General features: G+C 33.9%; 3 protein-coding genes across 3 annotated transcripts; 1 reads left to right on the top strand and 2 right to left on the bottom strand.

Moving 5' to 3' along the window:
• Nucleotides 1-6,254: 6,254 nt before the first annotated feature.
• LOC130991571 (3-epi-6-deoxocathasterone 23-monooxygenase CYP90D1) lies at nucleotides 6,255-13,050 on the bottom strand. Its single transcript, XM_057915862.1, has 8 exons — nucleotides 12,600-13,050; nucleotides 12,162-12,486; nucleotides 10,758-10,907; nucleotides 10,253-10,504; nucleotides 9,827-9,919; nucleotides 8,782-8,967; nucleotides 8,424-8,551; nucleotides 6,255-6,690 (listed from the first exon to the last, which is right to left on the bottom strand). Exons 1-8 carry the CDS (start codon nucleotides 12,806-12,808, stop codon nucleotides 6,597-6,599), a joined length of 1,437 nt encoding a protein of 478 aa, XP_057771845.1. The 5' UTR covers nucleotides 12,809-13,050; the 3' UTR covers nucleotides 6,255-6,596.
• A 4,580-nt stretch (nucleotides 13,051-17,630) lies between these two features.
• LOC130991561 (uncharacterized) lies at nucleotides 17,631-20,931 on the bottom strand. The gene is made up of 3 exons (XM_057915851.1): nucleotides 20,735-20,931; nucleotides 20,436-20,600; nucleotides 17,631-18,197 (listed from the first exon to the last, which is right to left on the bottom strand). The coding sequence occupies exons 1-3, from the start codon at nucleotides 20,778-20,780 to the stop codon at nucleotides 17,866-17,868; spliced, it is 543 nt and encodes a 180-aa protein (XP_057771834.1). The 5' UTR covers nucleotides 20,781-20,931; the 3' UTR covers nucleotides 17,631-17,865.
• Nucleotides 20,932-22,376: 1,445 nt separating this feature from the next.
• Nucleotides 22,377-23,322, top strand: LOC131009673 (uncharacterized). Its single transcript, XM_057937088.1, has 2 exons — nucleotides 22,377-22,931; nucleotides 23,020-23,322. Exons 1-2 carry the CDS (start codon nucleotides 22,491-22,493, stop codon nucleotides 23,320-23,322), a joined length of 744 nt encoding a protein of 247 aa, XP_057793071.1. The 5' UTR covers nucleotides 22,377-22,490.
• The last annotated feature ends 1,308 nt before the right edge of the window (nucleotides 23,323-24,630 follow it).

Below are 24,630 nucleotides of genomic sequence, written 5' to 3'. Positions count from 1 at the left end.
AATAGTATAGAATATATCTATAAATTTATATGATTATTTAATAATTTTTAAATGTAAAAATTGATTAGAAATGTATAAATAAATAAGAATGAATGAGAATTAAGGAAAATTAGAATGAAGTGATTATACGATGCCACGTAGGATAATATTTTATTTTGCTATAATATATGTAGGATTTATAATTAAATGAATATGTTGGATTTATCTAATAGTTTTATACAATTATTTAATAGTACGGACTTTATCTAATAGTTTTATACGATTATTTAATAGTATAGAATTTATCTAATAAATTTATATGATTATTTAATAGTTTTTAAATGTAAAAATTGATTAGAAATGTATAAATAAATAAGAATGAATGAGAATTGAGGAAAATTAGAATGAAGTGGTTATACGATGCCACGTAGGATAAGATTTTATTTTGCTATAATATATGTGGGATTTATAATTAAATGGATATGTTGGATTTATCTAATAGTTTTATACAATTATTTAATAGTACAGACTTTATCTAATAGTTTTATACTATTATTTAATAGTAAAGAATTTATCTATAAATTTATATGATTATTTAATAGTTTTTAAATGTAAAAATTGATTAGAAATGTATAAATAAATAAGAATGAATGAGAATTGAGGAAAATTAGAATTAATTGATTATACGATACCACGTAGGATAAGATTTATTTTGCTATAATGTAAAAATTGATTAGAAATATATAAATAAATAAGAATGAATGAGAATTGAGGAAAATTAGAATGGAATGATTATACGATGCCATGTAGGATAAGATTTATTTTGCTATAATATATGTAGAATTTCAAATATTTTTTTGAAAAAATGTTAATTACATAGAGTATACTTAGCCCTAATATTCATGATATATATTATATAGTAGCTAATTAAATTCCTTGTGAGATTATTATTATTAAAAAGAATTCCGAAATAGTGTGGGCCATAATTCCAAGGCCAGGCCCATAACCATTTTGTCTGAGAGTTGTGTAATTGGGCTGGAAAATATTATCAATTAAATACAAAAAAAAAATCAAAAGAAAAGTGGAGCAATAAGCTTCACTGTGAATAGTTAGAATCGAATCATTTTTACTAAAATAGTACATAAATATTTTGTCTTTGGGCTTGACTAATCTCCATTAAATTGAGCTAGCATGAATTACAATGGAGCCGAATATAAGCTAATCTCAAATGGCTTGTTTACATTTTCATTTAATCTTAATCATGATTTTTGAATTTTATAAAGTATATGCTCGTCGTGAAGCTATTAGAGCCGTTCATGAGCTCGATAACATTTTACTATTGTTTTCTCAGATGTAATGATCTGAAAATCAAGTTTTTCCTCTTGACTTTTCTATATTGCTCTTTCTAATTTGAATAATAATAGCTTCCCTTTTTTCTAAAAGAAAAATGTTTAAATTTGTTTGATATTTATTTGCAACGAAGTTTAAGACAACTTTTTTTCCATAACAACTAGTACGTCCGCCCGTGCGATGCACGGCGAACACATTGAACGACATTTTAAATAAATAATTATAAATATTAAATATAATTAAAATTAAAATATAATTAAATGTGATTTTTTTAAAATAAAATAATTCATATCAATTACTCAATAAAGAATATGAGTATAAACATCTAAATTCATTGAAATCAAAAGTAAGTATAAATAATAGTAATGAATATTAGTTATGTATCATAAAGGAAAAATTTTAATCTGTCATGTTTGATGAAAACTTTTATTTTCTTTATTTAAATTATAGAATAGTAAAACAGGGTTTCCCACCCCCCCCCCTTCAAATTGAAATGGATAGTTTCATTATTAACACAAAATCGCGTTTCCTGGCTCAAACTAATTAGCCCAATAACAATACAAAATTATATTTAAGAATTCATATGTTTTTTTCTGACATTTTTGCGCATCTTCTTTTTCTCCAGATTAATGTGGCTGCGGTTTTCTTTTTCATTTTCTTCTATGGTCTTCTACTTCTTCTTTGCTCCTTTGCATCTTCTCCCAAATACTTTTTCTCGTGTCTTAACTCTTCTTTTTTGATCTTCGGTTTCTTCTTCGCTCCTCTTCTTCTACTACCAAATGCTTTTTTTCTTTTTGTGCTTTTCTTCTTCTTCTCTTCTCTTCTGCTTCTTCCAAATGCATCTTCATATCGAACTATATTTTAAAATCTAATTTCTATAATTTCTAGGCTAAGATGGAAACTTGAACAAAATATAACTTAAGAGAAAGAAAAGATAAAATAGGTGGCGCTACTATTTAGCTGCAAATTGATAGGTTACGCTACTATCTAGCAACAAATTGCAATGTAAATCATAATTACTTTGGTGAAATTGTGGCCATTGCTATCGACACCACTTTGTGCTACAAATTGCAAATTGCAAAGTTCTAAGAATAAAGAGCTGTTAAGCTATGAGCTAGACATGCATTTGTGAAAATAAACTAAAGAATGAAAATGAGATTACTTTATTCATCTTGATAATGCTCTATTTATAGAGCTACAATACTGCATCCACATTTAAGTTAAAATATCTTTTAACTAATCTTGCCACCTCATTAAAATCGTTTGCTACTCTAACTGAGTCTGTAATGAAGAAGCTAACTAACATATTTCTGGTATATTCTAATAAACGCCAATGTTTATATGCCAAGGTAGGTGAAATTGTGGTCATTATTGTCTTCAAACATTGAGCAGTAGTGATCTTGATTAGTAGGTAGATGATATATAAGCAGCATGCATGAGATGAATTAAGTGAAGTTGAAGATGATAGTCCTCTACCCATCTCCAAGAATGGGCCAGCTGGTGTCCATGGTGGAGCTCGGCAAATTCATCCTCCACCACTGCCTCTCCCTATCCATCATCATCTTAGTGGCGCCACCCTCCTTCAACACCGGCTCAACCATGGACTACGTCCACCACTGTCCCCTCCACCTTCCACCACCTCCATGGAGGCAATCATCTTCGAGGTCCTCCGCTATAGCAACCCCAACGTCCATATCCCTACTTATTAGTTACTTTGTCACTTTCGGAGCTTACATCATTGCCCTTTTTATTTACTTCCCCTTTAGCATAGAAGCACCACCAAAAGCTTCGAAGACATGAACGGATCCATGCTCCTGACGTTTCTCCCATCCCTCTTCCGACATGTTAAGGCCCATGCTCGATCGAACCTCCTCTGATTACCAAACTTTCCTTAATTTCTCTATCAGTAAACCAAATTCAGCTAGATTGATCGTAATAAACTCGAAAACTCTTCAAGCTATACGATTGTTTATTATTTTCAAATAGACTGCTTGCAAATTAATAATAATTTCCCCTCCTCGACAACACCTAATATTCATTTTCTTGTAGGATATGCACTAAAGTAAATTCTTTCGCAACTTGAAGATATTGCTTGATACAAAATTACACAACACAACAGTTTAACTACATAAATAGTGTGCCTACATACAACACTTTCTAATATATGTTTTCATTTATCATACAATGAACATTTTAAAGAAAAAAAAATATCAAAAGGACAGACATAGAAATATTCCCTCATGTTCATGCAAGAACTTCACTTATAAATTGCAAGGTACAAAAAACTACTATAAGAAACCTTATCAACTTGTTTTCTAGAAACATGGTTCAATTAAATTCATTGAAACAATTGTTTGAGTTCAAATCAACTAATTGAGGGTCATAGAAATCATTCATGAGCTTCTTCAGTTATGTGTTTCTCTTAATCTTACAAAACACTATTCACATCTAGATCTTTGACTTTCAGATAAATGTGCACTAAGTCAAAATTAAACAGCTAGACGACTAAAAGTAGAGATTAATCATAGTTCACAGTTTAGGCTTTTCTACCTTGTGTTGAAACATGTGTATCTCCAAACATTCCACTTCACTGATGCATCGACCTCTGCCCCAATCGCTCTTGCCTCCTTATCTTGCTCCAGCTTTGTTAACTATAGTTATACATCCAAATCTAGAATAACATACCAGAAGAAAGACACAAAATCATATTTTGATGATACGGATAACAATATAAATAACAATTGAGAGAAATAAATATGCAAATCATAAAATAATAATGTATTATTCCAGTCATACTTCTCGATCCCAGTATTCAATAGAAGAGTTTCAATACCAAAACAATAGTTCCAAATATTTTCAAATATAGAATAACACCACTCTTATCGGCAACACTACTCCCACTTTATTGAATTTCAGAAAAAAGAGAAAACAAAAAAATTTCCATAACCGTAGCACTTTCATCCTTTCTAATTTCAACCGCTTGCTGCCGAAGTATACAATGAAGAATATTCAACAAAAACACATGATATGGAACAAAGTCATTAACTAAATGACTTATTCAAAGTCGAAGAGGATAGAAAGAGAGATGAGAAAGAATTTAACTGGTAGATCTCTTATCCCTTGACGGTTTGGCATCTTGATCATCACCAGATATATCGTTCATGTTGTCGCTCTCATATCTGGTCTCGTGCTCTTCTTCTCTTGATCTCTTCTACCCGCTTCAATAATCGAAAACAATCGCATCCTTATGCATAAATAGATGGAGAGAAGTTGGAGAAAAATGCATTAATTTTTGAGAATTTATCGTTGCTTCAGATATATTCTGATAGAACCGTGTTGTGTCGTGCTGTGCGTGTGAGAGATAAAACTGTTATTGTGAGAAAACCGTGTTAGACAGGGATAGAGAAATAGTTGCTGGGAGAGAACGTGGGAGAGATGATTTTTGCCGGCTAAAATTAACTGTTGAAAAAAGTGTTTTCATAAATTCATATAATATATAAATTAATAGATATAGATTCATTTACAGAATTGCCACAAACTGTGTTTTCATATAATAAATAGATATCAAATTGAACATTTAATTACATAACATGCCTAGATAATAACATGAAATAAATTTCCAAGGAAATATTACTCCATAATTTATTTGAAAATTGCTGACATTTTGGTTTCGTTTTTCCTTTTTTAATCCTGACATTGTTATAAAAAAATATGATTTTTTGCTTCTCTATTTTATTATTTCTTTTCAGTATTGCTATCCTTTGTCTTTTTCCATTTATTCCCATGGTAAGTTTCTATTTAATCATTTATAGGGTTTGAATCAAATCCTCGACTTCACTACGCGAATTAGTGTCCCTCAATAAAAATATTTAAAAAATATTTTTATATAATCAAATTCCAATATGAATATATAATTAGATCATATATCAAAATTAGACAAATGATCAGAATCTATACTCAATATCTAACCACAAAAACTTGCGTAACCGATTGCACCGTACAATCGGATTGCACCTTGACCCGAATCCATATTCTAATTCAAATCGCGTAAATGATATTATTTGGTTATACAAATGACACTTCCTATAATTGACACTATTCACTTATACAAATGACACTGTCTATAATTAATATTATTCGATTATACAAATGACATTGTGTCGTATAAATGACATTATTAGATTATACAATTGAAACTATGATATTTTAAAATATTATAGTATCATTTGTATAACCGAATAGTGTCAATTATATACAGTGTCATTCGTATAACCGAATACTGTTATTTACATGGTTAGTGTCATTTGTATAATTGAATAGTATCAATTATACACAATGTCATTTATAATGTTATAGTATCATTTGTATAACTGAATAGTGTCAATTATAGGTAGTGTCATTTGTATAATCGAATAACGTCATTTATACGGTTCGAATCAGGATGCGAATTTGAGTCAAGATGTGAGTCAGGGTGTAATCCAATAAGGTAAAATGTACTCAACACGAGCTCATATCTAAACAACCAATATACTAACAAATAATGTTACTTCTACCAAAGAAAAAAAACTCTTCTTAAAATCATTTTTAAACCACTAAAATCCAAACCCAACAAAAGTTGAAAATTCTAATGTATCATTTTTGACTTCCCCATCCGTTTGTCTAAATCCCCTTCTCTTCTTTCCAAAAACAATTCAAGTGGAAGGCAAAAAAGTAGCCAACAATCCTTTATGCTTGAAAAATGCCATCATAATTATGGCCACTCTACCTAACAAAAGAATCAATCTTCAACTTTTTATTCCATTTATACAGACACAAAAGTGAAAAATAAAATGATCCAGTGACTCTTAGAAAAAAAAAATATATATGTGCTCCCAACTCAAATAAAAACCTAATTGGTATATCGTGTATATACATAATAAAATCGATAAAAACAAAACATGGAATTACAAGGAGCATATCATACAGGATACAAAATTCTTACATGGGATTCCTAGAAGTTATATATATATATTTATATTCTACCTCTACCATATATATTTTTTTCAAGAAGAATAAGAAAACAACAATATTCTTGGACACAAAGAAAGACAAAACTATGTCAGCCTCCAACTGCCCCACACGTGTGCACTCATACCAACTTTCAAATTTTTGAAATAATTTTTCTTCTTGTCTGCTTCTTATGTTGATAGTTTTGTCTGCTAGTCACAAATTTTTTTTTTTTTTTCTGTAAATTTCTTTTAAGTGGGAAATTAAATCACCTCAAAATGTTAAGAGTATCTTCTCCTTTTGATCCAAACTGGCATTCGTCTCTTCATCCTCACCGTTGGAAAATTTACAATGGAATCATCCTCAGCTTCCCATCTGCAAATAATCCACATAATCAATTTAAAACAAAGTAGTAATAATTAATTTATTCATACAAGGTGATAATGTCAAGTTGGCTGTCTTCAAAAGCATGACTTTTGTGAAACATATATATATAATCACAGTGTGTGCTATAGAATCATACCAATCAACATGGTTCCCTATTATTATTAGAGAAAACTTTTTTTTTTTTCATATTTTGGACGACAGAAATTAGAAATTTCAATGTAATTAGTTACCTACTCAAGGATCAAATTTACAGGAAGATCAATGTGAAATTTCAATAATTAGAGTCCCAAAGATTGCATACATATTATACATAGAATATGCACAAATAAAAGAAATGGACGGTTCCATAGTTAAAAAAAAGAGGTTATAGCAATATATACACATATATATGTATATATATATATGAAATTTGGTGAAAATTGCAAATTTCACCCAAACTTTTAATTAAATCAAAAAAATACATGAACATATATTTTAGTTGCAATTTTCATCCGACTTTAACTTCCGTTGAAATTTAGCTTAATCTGACTCAAAAAAATCAATTTTTAATTCAAACCACCCTAATCAAATCTTAATATTATATTGTTAGGATAAGCTCTTATTTTGCCTAAAGACAAAACATAAAATATTGAATTAAGAAATGATTGGGGTTATGATAAACTCTAATTTTGCCGGAAGTCAAACTCACGTGAAAATTGCAATTAAAATATAATTAAGTTCACGTATTTTTTAACTTAATTGAAAACTTGGGTGAAAAATTAAATTTTCACTATAGTTCGTGTATTTTTTTGCCATAGCCCCTTTAAACAATCATACAAATAACAAAATTTAGATATGATCATACATCACCATTTACAAAAAAAGGTTGCATCACTCTATTAAATCAACACCTAGTAATGTTAATTTCTTATGAAACTTATTTGATGTGTCATTTTTCTCTTTCTCTTGCTTTTCATTTCTTTATTTTTATTTTATTTTTTCAGCTAATAAATCATTTAATTAACTACAACTTGCTTTTCAAACTTAGTTCCCAGGCCCCTACCTAGTTTTGATAAAATTAGCTTTTCTAAATGAATTAATCATCATGCCATATCTTCCAGCTAACAAAGGTGCAAGCCTTTAAGCCATAATCTTTTCTTTCTTTTTTCACGACTTTAATCAAATCACACGTTAAATGAATCATGGTTTTTCTTTTAATGATTTTGATTTGTGAAATTGCCTCAAAACTTCAACTAAGAATGGAGGAAGATCACAATTAATAGTAATTTATAAACTAAGCTTAACGTTCTTCTTGATTAGTAAATACTCCAACCAATTAAATGATTTGCGCACGTCACAAATTAAGGAAAATGAACCCCTTTGCTCATAGTAAAACATGAAGAATAACACGAGAATATAAAAATACAAGTTAACTACGTAGTTCTTATTAATTTTGTACACCAACTTTAAAATTTGAATTATTATTCAATTTTTTTTTTCATTTTGCTACTTCGCCAATTTTCCGGCAAAACTTATTGCTGAAATGACAGTTTGAATGAAAAATGTGCGAGATATCAAAATGAGAAAAAATTAACAGTTCAATAATTTTAATACAATTTCTTTAGTTAGTGTATAAAATGATAATTTTTTGAAAGTTCAATAGTTTATATGCAATTTAACCCTAAAATAAATTATAAACACTATTACTCTTAATTAAAAAGGCATTAATTAATTATGAGTACCTGAATTGGGTAACAAAATGATGTAGGAAAATAGAAGCCTCCAGCCTGGCCAAGTCAAGCCCTGGACACAATCTCTGTCCACCTCCAAATGGGGTGAAATTGCCATTGCTCATTTCCTTATTATTATCCTGTCACCCCAAATTACATAATTAAAATTAAATTAAATATAGAATTTGAATATTATTGAAATACGATATGGAATGAAAAAGAATTAATCTTTTTTTTTTATAAATTTACAATATTAAATAAAGAAATTAAATGGCCGCGCCACAGGGGACTCGAACCCAAGACTTTTGACCGGCATTAACTCATTACCGCTTGACCAACACACGCACACAAAAAAAAGAATTAATCTTACTTGCCATCTCCATGGGTTGAAGTGATAAGGGAAGTCATATAATTGATCATCCAAATGCACTGATCTGAAATATGCAAAAACACACCATCCTTTTGGGATCAAATGCCCCTTTATTTCCACATCTTTCATGGCTTTTCTCATTACTCCTGTGATTATGTTTCCCATCCTTAATGTTTCCGTAATCACCTGTTTAATTTTCCATCACAAACTTAATTAGTCCAGAGTTAAATAATTATTATAAATAATTTGGTTTGACTGATAATGCGATAAAATAATCTAATTTAATCAAATATTTTATTTGCAAATTCAATTCGTGATAGATAACTTGATCAATCTTCTAATCATATCGAACTAACTTTTTTGATAAATTAATAATTAATAATTAAATAAATAATTTTAAAAATCATGGCACGGTGAACTCTAATCCAAAATCTTTATTGTTAATTAAATATTAATTACTCTACAGTTAGGTCAACCTACACGCATTAAACTCACTTTCTAGAAGTCTCATCGTTTGAAAGTGTATCAATTACTCCCTCCGTCCCACCTCCATAGTACACTTCACTTTTTCACACATATTAAGAAAATGCAATAAATAGTGTGCTTGAAAAATTCAAATAGTACTTGGAAAATACAAAATGTATGTAATTATTCAATTTTGCCCTTATTTATTCTATGTTTGACTATATTTAAATAAGGTTATTTTGGTAAAAAAAGAAATTTAATGCTAATTTAATTTAGAAAGTGAACTATATTATGTGACATCTAAAAAATGAATAAGGGACTATGAAGGTGGGACGGAGGGAGTGATGTATATAAAGCAAGAGATTATTATTAATTAATGATACGATGCAAGAGATTTAGTAGATTGCGTGATTTAAGCTAACTTTTCGAGTTTGGCGAGAATTGAAGCCCACAAGTAATTAATTGTCAATGGAACATATGCACGTGTGACATAAAAAGAAGTGATCTTATTTGAAGTTGTAATTGTGAGATATTAATTATAATTAGAATTCTTACTGGTTTCAAAAAAAAAAAATCTTACTGTTTGTGTAAAGGGCAAAGATGATACGTAATCATTCCAAGAAAATGGCTCTTTGAGTTTCTCCTTGACCTTCTTCAATTTAATGTTCTCCTCCTATCATCATAAACCAAACATTCCATCAAATATTAATTTACACTTACACACATACATAAACATATTACATATAAACAAAAGTTCAAAGGAGAAGCTTCTTACCGTGAGAACTGCATTAATTAATTTATACGTCAAGTGCCAGTAAATTATACGTGTTGCGCGATAAATTAAATTCATGATTTTTATTGAATACACGAAGTTAATTTATTGCATGACACATACAATTTACTGCTCTTAACGTATAAATTATTGTAGTTCTCATAATTTTCACAATAAAAAAAGTTATCATTTGTGTGTGTAATTGTGTATATAGGGAGAGAGAGAGAGACTGACTGTTAATTGTGAGATAGCAGCTGGACAATCTGAGAGGTATTTGATGGCAAGAGTCATAAGAACTGGGACAGAATCCTCTCCAGGAATCATCAAATCTATCATATTTTCTGCTATTAATTCATCTGTCAATTCCTCATGCTTATCATTCAACAATGCATCTACTACATCTTTTGTTATTCCTTCATTAATACCCTTGCAATCCCTTTTTTCTTGGATTATCCCATCAATTATCTTTACCATCCTCCTTTTTGCCTGACAAAAAATAAAAGATTGACAAAAAAAAAAATCAAGAAAACCCTCCTTCAAAATATTATGTACTCCCTCCGTCCCGCGAAGTTTGAGTAATTTTTTTTCGGCACGAGTTTTAAGAAGTTAGTATTTTATGTGTTAAGTGTGGTGGGTGAAAAAGTGAATAAAGAAAAAAACTTTTGCCATATAAAAAAAATGCTCAAGCTTCGCGGGACAGAGGGAGGAAGTAATAACATATATAAAATTGATAACTTGCCTGCAATGATCGGTGAAGCTGAGTGCCAGGAAAATTTAATGGTACGGACATAAGTCCAGCAATAAATTCTTGAAAATATTTTTTTAGCATCTCCATTTGAATGCCAGGATCCAAACTAATTAATGCTTTGGCTAGCACTTGGAATGCAATCTGAAGCAAAAATTAAATAAGAATGATATAAAATAAATTCACATGCAGTAGCAGACATAATTAGCACCCAAGTAGCTATCTTAATCTGTGGACAACATAATTCATGCAAAGGTAACTCATGTAAAAAACACCAATGATTAGCTAGGTTTCAAATTATTTCCCACATATTGTGTCGTATGAAATTAATTAGTTGGTAATAATCTAGGGAAAAAAAATAATTAAAAGTACAAGCGGCACTAATCATTCAACATATTAAAAAAAGGTGTATAAATTACTGCAACTTTCCACTCTGTGTGTGTGTGAGAAGTAATCATGCAAACATCGAACTAAAATTTTCAGACCCCCACACACCCATCAAAACTATTCCAAGTTAAACACCAACACGTGTGTATGTGTATATTTTACAAAGATTTAAATTTGTGTGTTTGTTTTACTAATTTTGTCATCCGATCTATTCTGCAGATGCTACACCCATTCAAAATTGGATCATGACTCATGAGGTCCTCTATCATAATGTAATGTGCCTTTATTTCACTAATTCTTTATTATAAAAATAAAAAATATTATTCCAAACATCCCACTTTGATAGTCCATATATATTATTCTTTTCACATATAATTCATATTTTATGGAAGATGTAACTTATTTGTAATCATTTTATTTAATCATTATTTATTGTTCCACATATTATCTTCACAAACATTAAATAAGATTATTTTAATAAGAGAAAATTTTAACGCAATTTAAATTTTAAAAGCTAGTGAATTATATTTGGGGACATCCCAAAAAAAAATAGGAGACTATTAAAGTGGGGAGGAAGGAGTATTACATAATGAACCCTAGTAGTAATATTTATTGTTAAAGATTTAAAAATTATATATTATAAGTTTGGATTAATTAATTCTAATAATAAATTATTAATTACAAATTCAAAAATAAATATAAAATAATTATAAACCCTAGTTGAGAGAGATAGTGAACTCTAGTTAATTATCTTAAAATTACATCCAAACATAATAAATTAGACTTGAAAAAATAAATAACAAGTGAGACACAGAGTGAGAGTGAGATCATAGATATGTGATTTAAAATACATGATATTATACTTTATAATCCCTAAAACTTCTCATTTACCGTTACCAAAATAAAAACTTTGAATTTAAATGAATATATATAGTTTGTAATTACTAAAATCCAAAAACAAAAAACACACCAAGTGTGTGTAGGTGAGATTTATTGGAAATTAAGACTTACATTTTTGGCTTCATCTTGAATGTAGATTGGACAATCTTCTCTCCATCTCCCCATTGATTCCATCACATATCTCTCCATCTCCGCAGTAATCTGGGATTTTAAGGTAGCAGATTTGAAGAAACTTCCAATCAATCCATGAATTCTCCTCTGCAAACTTCCATTGATGACCAAAATCGAAGATTTTCCCATCAATTCCATTAGGGATTTCGGATAAGATGGGATGAATGTTCTTGCATCACTTTGCAGAATTATTTTATTCACTTCTGCGTCACTCGACACTATCGTCCGACTCCCAAATAAATGTGATTTGAAAACCTTCCCATACCTAAAAAAAAACAAAGAATTCAAATAATCATATACACATACAAGAAACTACTAAAAACACGTACATATGTATCTTTATATGCATGAGCGTGTATGTATATATAGACGACTCACGTGCGGCGGCGTTTGTCGACGAAGCTCTCCGGCGTGTCGGAATAAGCGGAAGAGATGAAGTGAATGGTTTCTCCGACAAAAGGCCATATTCCAAAGCTGCCCAAAGGAATCTGTGATGATTTGGTGGTGCTGTTCAACTTCCATAGATTTCTGATTTTGCACAAGCAAAATATTGCTGCTGTCACTACAAAAATCAACAAAACATCCATTTTTCCAACCTTTTTTTTTTGGATTTTGTTTTGGCTTGGTGGGATTTTTTTATATATTGCGACTTGCGAGTAGCAGTAAAATGGGAGGTTTTCACCGGAGAAAATGTATTTGCATGAGAGAGAGAGAGAGAGAGAGAGGATTTGATGAAGACAAAAATAAGTTAAAAGGGAAAAGAATTTGAATTATATGAATGTGAGTCAGCACATATTGCCTCGAGAAAGTATGTGATTTTGTATGGAGAGAAATGTCGGCTTCTGTAGCTAATTTGCTACAAAAGAGAACCCTATGCTTATAGAAGGGAATGTTTTTAGTTCATTTTTGAATAGGGGAATCTGATTATTATTTACTTTTCTTATTTCATACAAACCAAATTATATATAAATAAGTACTCTTTTAAATTAAGTATATATACTATGCAAATTTATTTGCATGGCTGTTACTTTATATATGCATGCTGATTTTAAACAAAATACAATATTTCTGATCATTTTTAAATGTAGTTTAAGTTCAATAAAACCAACACAAGAATGATTCATCCCAATTCAATATAATTTTAGAAAATATACATGAAATTAATATCAAAATGTATGACTTTAATTTGAGCCATTGGTTGATGGTTAATATCAATCATAAATTGGAAGTAATTTTTTTTTAAGTCCTGATAAAATTCCAAGTGAATTAAACTGCAATGGGCTTTAACTCTCCCGCAGATAAACCTTTCGTCATCATTATTAAAATTATAATCACATACACTGCCATTGCAATATATATGAAGGGATGATTATTTTAATAATTTTCTTGATTGGAATGATGAAAGTGTTTGTTTAACACATAAAAAAGAAGTAATTTATTGTTAAAAAATGTCCCTACAGAAATGATTGAATGGTGGATATAATATGAGTGGGATTTATGAGGGGAATCCCTCTGCCGCCTCGTGCATTCATGTGACCAATATAAACCCCATTGTCTTCTCCCTCTTTCTATTTTCTAATTTAGGTAGTATTTTAATTCGGTATTTTATTTTAGGGTTAATAATGTTTTATATCCCGAATATTTAATGTTTTTTACAAAATGTCCGGAATTTGCATTTTTTTCTTAAAAAATCCTGAACTTTCAATTTTTTCTATAAAATATCTCACTATAGAAAATTCGGTGACAAACAAATGAATTATCTCGCAGAAAGAAATATTTTGGGGACTGCCATTGTTGGAAAACCATATTAGAAACCATTGGAAAACGTTGAAAATTTGAGGTTTTTTTTATCATCTTTCCGTCATTGAATTTTGTATAGCGGGACATTTTGTGGAAAAAACAAAAAGTTCGGGTAAGTTCGGGATAGTTTATGGAAAACGTTGAAAGTTCGGGACATAAAACACTATTAACCCTTTATTAATATATACTTTATTTGAGTATATTTTAAAACCATATTTTAATCTCATATATTATTCGACTAGAATTTATAAACCTTTTCGCTCCTATGCGCAACTCTTTTTTTTTTAAAAACACTTAAGGGAGAGAGAACGGTAAAATTTGAACTCTAGATATTAATGTTCACAAACAGGAATTTGCAATGGTTGAATGTCTATTAGGGATTGATCCTATGCAGCTCTAGAAAGACTGGAATACTATTCTAAACCTATAGATATATATTTTTCAACATAATAGCATTATTATATAATAGAATTAGAATTCGGCAGGTCTGAGTATACTTATATGTTTCCAAAATAAATAAAAAAGATTCATCCATGCACAAAATCACATCAAATCAGAAATTAATCATAAGGATCCCTTCAAATTTATTATTAAATGACGATTTTATAAAAAAGAAAAGAAAAAACCAAAAAAACCCTTGAAAGCACAGAAGGAGCAGACTAAGGGCCGAACCTCATTAAAACCTTTTCACTGAAAACCCAGTGGGGAAAACCGTGAAAAGAAAAAAGAGTACTCGTCTAAACACAAAACGAAAGTAGGGAAGAGCGGAAGGGAAAGTTTCCGGAACTCCGGCCTAACCATCGTCCCCAAACTATCCCGGCTCTCACCCCACGGGAAAAAACAAAAAAAAAAAAAAAAAAAAAAACGGGCGGTTAGAACCAAACAGCCACCCATCAGCCCCAACTACCGTTTTTGACGCAGATGGCTATGCGAAGCCATGTCAAGACGAACCGCAGCCCTAATCTCCTCAATCTCGTGCGGCCACCACCCTTCCGAACGTTGTTGGTTAGCCATTATATCGGCCGCCTTGTTTCCTTCTCTAAAGATGTGAGAAACCTGCAGCGAGAAAGCATCTAACATCTTTAAAATCCTATTCCAAGCCGCCTTAAAACGCCAAGGCACATTCAAAGAACGGGAATTAAGAATGAGTATCACGTAGGTGGAATCGGCTTCAATCCAAAGTCTGTGTCATCCACGATTGTGAGCAATTTGAATCGCCGAGATAACTGCCAGTAGCTCTGCTTCAAAGGCAAAACCCGAGCCACCTTTGAAGTGAAAACAACCACGCACCACATTCCAGTTATCTCTAAACACCCCACCTGCAGCAATAGTTCCCGGAGTTCCCGTCGCTGAACCATCAGTATTCACTTTGATCCACGGCGCCACCGGTGGCCACCAATTTATGGGACCTGCAGAATTTATGGGACCTGCAGAATTTATAAGTCTGTCAATATATGTTAGTATGTTGATTATTTTGTTGGTGTTCGTGTGATCCAAAAGGGAGAAAAGGAAAACATATTTAATTTCTATTCTTTTTCGTTGATTAAAATTTATTATTCCGTGAATGCATGTGGCTTGAACGGCTACCTCTCTTTAATAATTGAGAAGTTAAGATTGTTGATTATTGTCATTAAGAGTAATGGTCTCCATTCTTGTCATTGTGGCCAAAAGCAAAGCTATTAGTTGATAATGGGCCATGGGATATTCCAACTCTTTTTTGTAGTGTTCACATATAAAAAATTATTGAATATATATACAGGTAAATGATCACTTGAGAATCATATCTTTTCATATCTTTTTATGAGAACTGAGAACCACCAATAAACACATAAAATACATAAATAAGAGATAGTCAGATTGTGAAATATAACACATATACAAGATCCGACTATTTATTGTTCATGTATTTTATGTATTATAATTGTTCACAATCTGATTATCTCTTGCTCATGTGTGTTTGTTCATGATTCTCATTTATCACGAAAAGATGTGGTTCTTACTTGAACCTAATCTTAATTATGTGTGTATTTGTATGGGTGTATTAATTTTTTTTGAGAGATGTGTCTGCATTGAATTTGAAAGAACGGATAGAAACGAAAATTTTCATTAATATAATTTACATCCATTCTCTTATTTTTCACATCAAAGTGTCCAAGAGAAAACCTAGCGCCTAAAATGTGTTCAAAATAATACATATATTATTATCATCAAAATTAACACCTTTTATATAGGAAATGATTGTGATGAAACTACTCATGGACCATTACTTCTTTATGTATACAATAATATTTTTTTTTGTTAATTTTATATACACTAATGCTTCTTTAGTATTATGTCTTTCTATATATATATATATATATATATATATATATATATATATATATATATATTACCCCTTCTACTTTGTGTGTGTGTGTATATCCAATTAGAATCTCGTCACATAATCAATAAGATAATAACTGTAACTATAACATAAAGGGTTGAATCGTGATAAAGAAGTATATGGAAAACCCAAATTTGTCATACATTTTATATATAAGACCTTTTTATGACTTTCAAAGGGCTTCTTTGACTGCTGGAGCAACTACAAATAATAAAATCCTACAAATGAATCATCCTCACTTTGCTTTTCCGTATTAAATTATTTTAGGGGAAATTTCTATAGTAATCTCCATACATCAGCCTTCCTTTTCTATCATTTGAATTTGCCAAAATATTATAATACTCAAAGGTGTTAGTTCAAATTTGGCACTTTAGCACAAACCCCATCATTCTAACAAACCCCTTGAATATGATATGCCTCTAACATTTCCCCTATTGGGCCAAAATCATAGTTTAAAACATCTGGAGAATGAAATTATTAACTGTGGATACGATTTTAAAGGTTTAAGGATAAATTAATTAAGTTATGTGAGTGTGTGTATTTTGTTAGTTTGTTGGTTTCGTGTGGAAGTTTGCATGTTGTGGGAACTTTAAAGGGGATTGGTGGTGTCCACATCTTGATTGGGACTCGTGCACTCCTCTCATCAAGATTTAAGACTACATGTGATCAAGGTTTTCTAATTAGTTTCAAATAAAATCAACAATTTTTATGATTAAAAGTGTAAATATAATAATAGTAGTTCTTATTAAAAGAGATAAAATTGATGAATTAAAATGACAATTCATACGTATAAAAGCTAATGCGTCAAGTTAGGATTTTTAGTCTGATCAGAACCGAGTCCGAGTTGGATCCGATTGCGCGCACAAATCACATTTTAACTCTCACCTCAAACAAACAAAACAATTCAGGGCTTTTAAATTATTTAAGACACAATATTAAATACTATCAAAACTTTATCTCAAACAAAAATAAATAAACATACTAGAAAATAAGGACGAGATTCTGCTTTTTTCCAATTATTTTTCTTACTTTTCCGATCTTCGATTTGTATAGATTTTAATGGGGCCAACACAGATATTCCTCGTGGCTCAAGAAAAATTATGTAAACCAAGAAATACTTTAAAATGCAGTAGGATTTATTTGAAAGCGCCAGAACAGACATAATAGTATGACTTGAAAATGCTAGCAAGGAAAAAATTGGGTTTTCTTCTGACATTCTGCATGCGTTGACAATATATGATACGATTTGAATCATTTGATAACATGAAATCATCATCAACCAAAGCATTCAGATTCAAATTTCATTAAGAAACACTTTATAAGTCTGACTATGCTAAGCAGAACAAATTTCTTCCCAAGTTGCATGCAGAAATATTGAAGGCCAACAAAACGCAGGCAATTTACCTCGAGTTTTTGGTGTAGAGAAGGAACTGATTAAGGATCCCTTGATGCAGAAATTTCTCAGATTGTGGGGAGAGTCTTGGCTCGGATGAACTGTTTTAGAATGGCTTTCTCCTCATCAATGCGCCTTTTCTCTTCGGCATCTCTTGGCTTCGCTTTCCTCTTCTCCTCTAGCATCCATTTGTACAGTTCACGCTGCTGTTCCCCCGGAATTGGTGTTCGTTGAATGGGCTCTACAGTGGGCTGAGTAACCGGCTGTTCGGTGATAGCACTGGTAGAGGCAGTGGCAGTGGCAGGGGTTGTAGAAGATGATGATGTAGAAATCGTAGGATCCTCAGGTTTCTCTTGTTGTGATGGTCCCACTTTCAACACAGTCCTCGTGAAAGCATAGGCTGCACAACGTTTATTAATAGGTCAGAATCATCTGTTATAGATGTAAAATTTTGCAAAATGGACTGAAAGATATCAGACAGGAAATGGAACGAAATACATAATCTTTGGTTCTCCTTTCACTCAAGAGTGGTATCCCGTGCTGATTTGAAGACACAACTCAAATGTACCAATAGACTGGGACAAACTTCTGAAGCATCATAAGATGATTTCCAATGTTGATGTTCTGTTTTCAAAATGAAATGGAACTGGAAAAGCTAAACTAATTCTTGAGTAGAGACTTGCTCACATTAATGGAAGGGAAGTATGCCGAGATGGTCCACAAACTGATGGACCTAAATGTTGCATCATAAAAACGCTTTTAATAGAGAGCACACAGTAGAATGCCACACCTTCCACCAGATTGTTTTTCCCATCATGGACTGAAATTCAAACTTTCTACAAGAGAGCTGCAAGTTTTTAATATTTTTTATGATCCTAAACGAGCAAGTAGGACGCTAAAGCATTATCAATAAACTAACTCTTTACAGAAAAGAAGAAACATAAACATAGTACAGTGAGCAGCAGAAATCATGGGTTTGCATTGGCAGAGTAACAATTCTACGAACAGTAACTGCATTAAGTGAACATGAAGCAAGGAAGACATCTGAAACCTAGGATAACACAAAACCAACAAGGTTGTTGATCTACGATACTCGAGCATTGCATTGATGTACTTGAATAATGCTCTGATGAGGATATGGGCCAATCCATAATTCTCCACTTGTTCACTGGAACTTGAGCTCATCAAGACCACTCTCCTGATTGCAGTACCCAATAGATATAGCCTTATCCCTTCCCTGGCTATCTCTGAAAGGGTATTCTATTAATAATCCCGTGTACCTAAAAGAAGTAAGTTTTTGGCCAACTTCCAAGCTAAATAGTAAGCTGAGATGGCAGGGGTCTTATAGTTGGTCAACAAGACACTTTTGAGTGCAATGTGTTATTAGAACATCAACTGATTGCACTCTGAAATTCTAATTATTTCCACATCACAGTGCATATATACAGGACTGGAATAGATCAGCTCAATTCAGCCGATGACACTGAAATCAGATCTCGATCTAACCTCTTATGTAACATATCATTGTTGGCACCAGGTGGAGCTGTCAACAATGAATTCGATCTAGGGGAAGGAAGTCACAGTCCTAACCAAATATGAGATATAGTCACTATTAATCCTTATAAAAAACAAGTGAAATTGCATCCAGCACAATCCAGCATTTCCTCACTTTTGACAACTGAAACATGTAACTAGAGGAGTACAGTGAAAGGCAGACCTACTCAGCAGTCAAAAAAACAATGTTTACAAAGATAAAGTAGCATGTATATTTTTTCAACAGCTCTAATCCTAATGTATAAGCAGTTCAGCATTATCACAATCGGCAGAGTGAGTTAAATATTATTTTACACCAAAAGAGGACCAGATGCTCTAAAGATAGTAAAATAGCACAGTCTTTCTCTATAAATTTGAGAGAAACATCAAATCTAAGTAAGAGCATACACAAGTTGAATTGAAAATATATGTCTTTCCATAATATTGGTATCATTTTTGTGCAAACTATGCAAAATAGTTTCATATAATTGCAGTTCTAGAAGAGAAAATGGTAGTTATTACAAATTTGGAGGATGAGTATCAGTTGGTATAAGTACCACGAATATTACATATACTGCACCTGCAGTCCATGATACTACATGAGAGACAATATCTAGTATCCGAGGACTGAGAACCTCCACTCATAAAGAGTGCATTGAAGCAAAAAACTGACAATTAACAACTCCAAAGTGGACATCAATTTCACCATGAAAATCAAAGAAATTCACATCTTGTACACAATATCCTATTATAACAAGAAATTGAATAATATTGTCCACAGATACAACTTAGTTCATCTGTTCGTGCCTACTCAGTGCACATGATGATGATTTTTAATCCACTACATTGATTTCAAGCAAAAAGATGTCATCAATCAAAACTCTAAATAGAGTTTGTTGTAATTTCATTCGGCTCCATAACATACAAACCGTACACAAGTATTACAGTTAGGAAATATGCATCTGATGATGAAGAATTCAGAAACCTTCCGCAATCTCAAACGCGCACAGATTCAAATTTTCGCGTAATTATTCCCATTCAAACAAACATCAATAATCATAAAGCAAAAATAGCAAATACGAACATCGCGACCATTCAGGCATACCTCCAACGGTTAAACTGAGAACCAACACAAGCGTCTTATAGAACTTAAAGCGCTGGAGGAACGGCTCCTTAACCGGCGGCAGCGGCGGCGGCGGCGGAGGAGGAGGAGGAGGAGCTGCGGCTCCCGCTGACGACGAGGACGCCATTCCAGATGGCTTCAACTTCGCTAAACAAAAAAAAAAGAATACGTATAAGAAGTAATCGACGCTACGCTGATGAGAAATGTCAACCATCGGGTCACACATCAAAATAAAAAGAAAAGAGATAGAAGATGTTATTGTTAATTTTGTGAACACAGACATTTTTTAGGTTTGTGGGTAAAGAGCTTGGGGCCTTCGTCGCTCATTGTTGATCTTCTTCTTCTTCTCCAAGTTTCCCCTTTACTTTTTAGTTTTCAGGTGAAGTCGCTGCCTTATTATTCCTTTCGGTGTTCTGGGTTTTGGGTGGCTTTCCACAGGAGGGCCAAGCACGACGTCGTATGGTAACTAAACCTTCACTTATTATTATGGGTGAGATTTTTATGTAGCACTTTCTATAAAATAAATAAGTTAAGTATCAAGGCTCATAAAAAAATAAGTTTTATAGCACATTCTCTCTCAATATCTAATGGTCCCCACATATATCACTTCTCTCTCTCAATATGTAATAAAAAAAATTATTAAAAATGTCCACATCCCCACAAAATCTCGGCCACAACACTTCAAATGAAAAAGTAAGTCAATTTTCGAATCTTCTATCAAAATCAATTTTGTCCTATATTGTCTTTTTCTCTCTCTTTCTACACGAACCCTAGCCTCCCGTGTATGCACAGAATTTTCACGCCTCTCACTCTTTTGCTCAAGAAAATTTCCAAGTGAAACCGTGTGTGCACACCATTTCCCTCTCTTGTACAAGCTCAAATTTCACCCAATTTGAGAGCAAAATTTCACCCAATTTCACGCCTCTCACTATTTTCTACAAACTACCTACCGTGTGTGTACCGTGTGTGGTTTGAAAATTGAAACCCCAAAGTCGTGTACTCCATAATAGAGCAAAAACAACTTGGTGAATTATTCTATCTTCTCAATTAACAATGAGTGAAACTGAATCCGACTACTCCAGAGAGGAAGAACAGCCTGTAGAACGAGGCCATCGCCCGAGTACATCGAGGAGGGAAAAATACCCGACGCCGAATCCGGTAAGTAACCGTGAACTATATTTGTTAAAATTTGAATTTATGTGTTTTGTATTGTTAAATTGTGCACAATAGTTGATTATTAGGTGTTTATGTATGGCATAATGTTGGTAATTTGCGAAATTTTGATTCTGGAAAGTAATTTGAACAACCGTGTACAACCGTGTATGGTTCTTCAGTACACGGTTGTACACGATTAGGTATTTATGTTACACGATTAGTATTAATTGATTTAATATGCCCTAATTATGTATTTTCAACGTATAGATGTATTTTTCGTGTATGAACAAACCGTGTACAACCGTACACGGTTTGTTCATCCGTACACGGTTGTACACGGTTGTACACGGTTGGTCTATAATCTGAAACGGTTGTACACGGTTGGTCTATAATCGTACACGGTTGTACACGGTTGGTCTAGAATCTGTACACGGTTGATATTTTTTGATACTGATCATCTTTTTGAATTAATTGCAGCCTCCGAGGCATGTTTGGTTACGTCCGTGCATGCAAGGTTATGCCGGACGAATCAATCACTATGTAAAGGACACGACACTGAAGGAAGTGGAGACCTGTCTGACGCACTACCAGCGTCTTGAACAATTTAAGGAAGGTCCGTTTGGGCATTTACTTCAGTTGAAGAGGCAGGATAGTGCGAATGTCGCACTGCACCATCTTCTTGCACGGGAGTTGTATGACGAAGCATTCGGTCAGTGGGAGAAGTGGTTCCACGTTGGTGGACACGACATTCGATTCGGCGCAGTGGAGTATTGTCTGGTGACGGGGTTGTGTTTCGGGCCATCCCCGCAGCGTTTTGATCCTAATGTGGATCACCGTGTTGGGAAGCAGAGTCTATGGCACCGAGTTTTTAAAGGCAAGAAGATGGAAGTGAAGGATCTGCGAAAGCGGTTCGTTAACCGCAGTATGGGCAATATTGCCGAGGATTATTTGAGGGTGGGCAATATTCTCGTGGCGTATGATCTCGTCTTCTGTCGGGATTATAAACACGTGCACGATTGGGTGTGGGCACTGGTAGAGGAAGATCAGAAATGGTCCGACTTCCCGTGGGGCTCTTACTCATTCCAGATTTTGTGTCATGGGATGAGTGTGTTGAAGAAGCATCCCAACGAGATTACCGGTAATAGGAAGACGTACCACTTCTATGGGCCCATATGGGCATTACAGATTTGGTCGTACGAGGCCATTCCGAGGTTGGGCCGCGCGTGTGGGATGCGTGACCCGAGGTTGCAGATGCCACGATTGGTGAACTGGACGACTTGGAAGTCGGCTTCTGACTTCACCCACTTTTTTGATGCTCATGAGGTAATTATTGTTGTTTTTTACAGTTTCAATCCTTTTATTATGTTATGATTAACGAATAATGAGAAATGATCGATTCATCTTTGTGCAGGCCGAGTGTCACCGGACACTCGAACCGGTCGAGGAGGAGAATGATTCATGGTATTTGCAGACCCTGAGGCATCCAGAGCCTTTTTCTGTACGATACCATCCTGGAGGGAAATATGCCGGCTTGACAGAGCCAGTTGTACCGGAGCCGCCTCCTCCTGTTAGGCCTCCCCCTGTGCAGAGGAGTATCTCACGAGCAGAGATGACTCGTGAGAAGCAGCCTGTCCCTGTCCCGAGGAGTAGCTCACGAGCAGAGAGGGCTCGTGAGAAGCAGCCTGTCCATGTTGAGCAGCATTCGACGTCATGAAGCTCGTGCGTCGTACAGGGCACTTGGACCTGGCCCATCTCTCCACACCAATAGTGTCGAGGCGTGTGTGCGCGTTGACTTTCAGTAATTGAAGCGCAGAAAAATTCCTTTGAAAATCGTCTGATCGATAGGAATATGCCGCTGCTTTGAAGACTGCAGCTACATGCTGCCCATAATGCGCGAGATTCTTCTGGATATGGTAATAGCACAACCCATGAGGGACGTTCGGGTAGACACACTCCACAGCATTTCTGATGCTCTTGTGCTGATCAGACACAATCAAGAGATCATCCGGCTGACCAAAGCAAGTCCGCAGTCTGTGGAAGAACCAAGTCCAAGACTCGTCGTTCTCGATAGGACCAAGCCCAACTGCGAGAGGAAATATTGCTTCGTTCCCATCCTTTGTAACAGCGACGAACAAAATGCCGCCGTTCCTTCCCTTCAGATGGGTCCCGTCTACGACGATGACCGGCCTCAAGTAACCCTTCTCAAAGGCAGCCACGCTCTGTCCAAGTGCAACAAACATATGATGGAACTTGCCATCATCCTTCATCTCAAGGTCGTATAATGTGCCGGGATTACTCATTCTCAGCATATACAAATACGATGGGAGCATCTGATACGAGTTCCCAAAATCACCATACGTCATCTCAATCGCGATGTTTCTTGCACGGAGAGCGAAGCTGTAATTGATCTCAATACCGAATAAGCGCTGCATCTCTGACATCATCTCCTTCGGCTTCAAAACGACCCCCTCGCCTACCAATTTCCGTGCAAAATATCTTCCAACAACCCTCGCCGGAATCTGTCTCGGGGCAGTGCGATTCAAATCCGTGTGGCAGGTATGATCCATCACCACCTTGATCACTCTCCAGATCGATGCACTCTGAACGGCTCGCAGCATGAACGGACAACCGTTGCCATGCTTGCAAACAAACCACAAACGGGTCGTACTGGAACGATGCACGGCGTACTCCACGTGATTCTCCATATGGTACAGGCCAACAGCGATTGCCAAATCATCCTTCGACCGGAATAGAGCCCCCACTGATAATATCCCGCTCTCCAATACGTTAGAATCCTCCCAACCTAATGCCGGCGCATCGTCAAAATCGAGGACTGGAATCCCCCAGTCACGTGCCTCAAGCTGCTGAACTCCAACACGAGGCTCGACATCGGGCTGATCATCCGATGTGAAATTCTGAGGCCCTGTCTGTCTCCACGCTTCCTGTTCAGTCGACACTGAATCCAATATCTCTCTGCGTCGTATCGCCTCTTCTTCCTCATCCGAAGACTCGGACTCGTCTT

The sequence above is a fragment of the Salvia miltiorrhiza genome, chromosome 1 (genome assembly GCF_028751815.1).
Source record: "Salvia miltiorrhiza cultivar Shanhuang (shh) chromosome 1, IMPLAD_Smil_shh, whole genome shotgun sequence".
Taxonomy (NCBI): domain Eukaryota; kingdom Viridiplantae; phylum Streptophyta; class Magnoliopsida; order Lamiales; family Lamiaceae; genus Salvia; species Salvia miltiorrhiza.
Note: the sequence above shows the minus strand (reverse complement) of the source record. Positions and strands in the feature narration are given on the sequence as shown.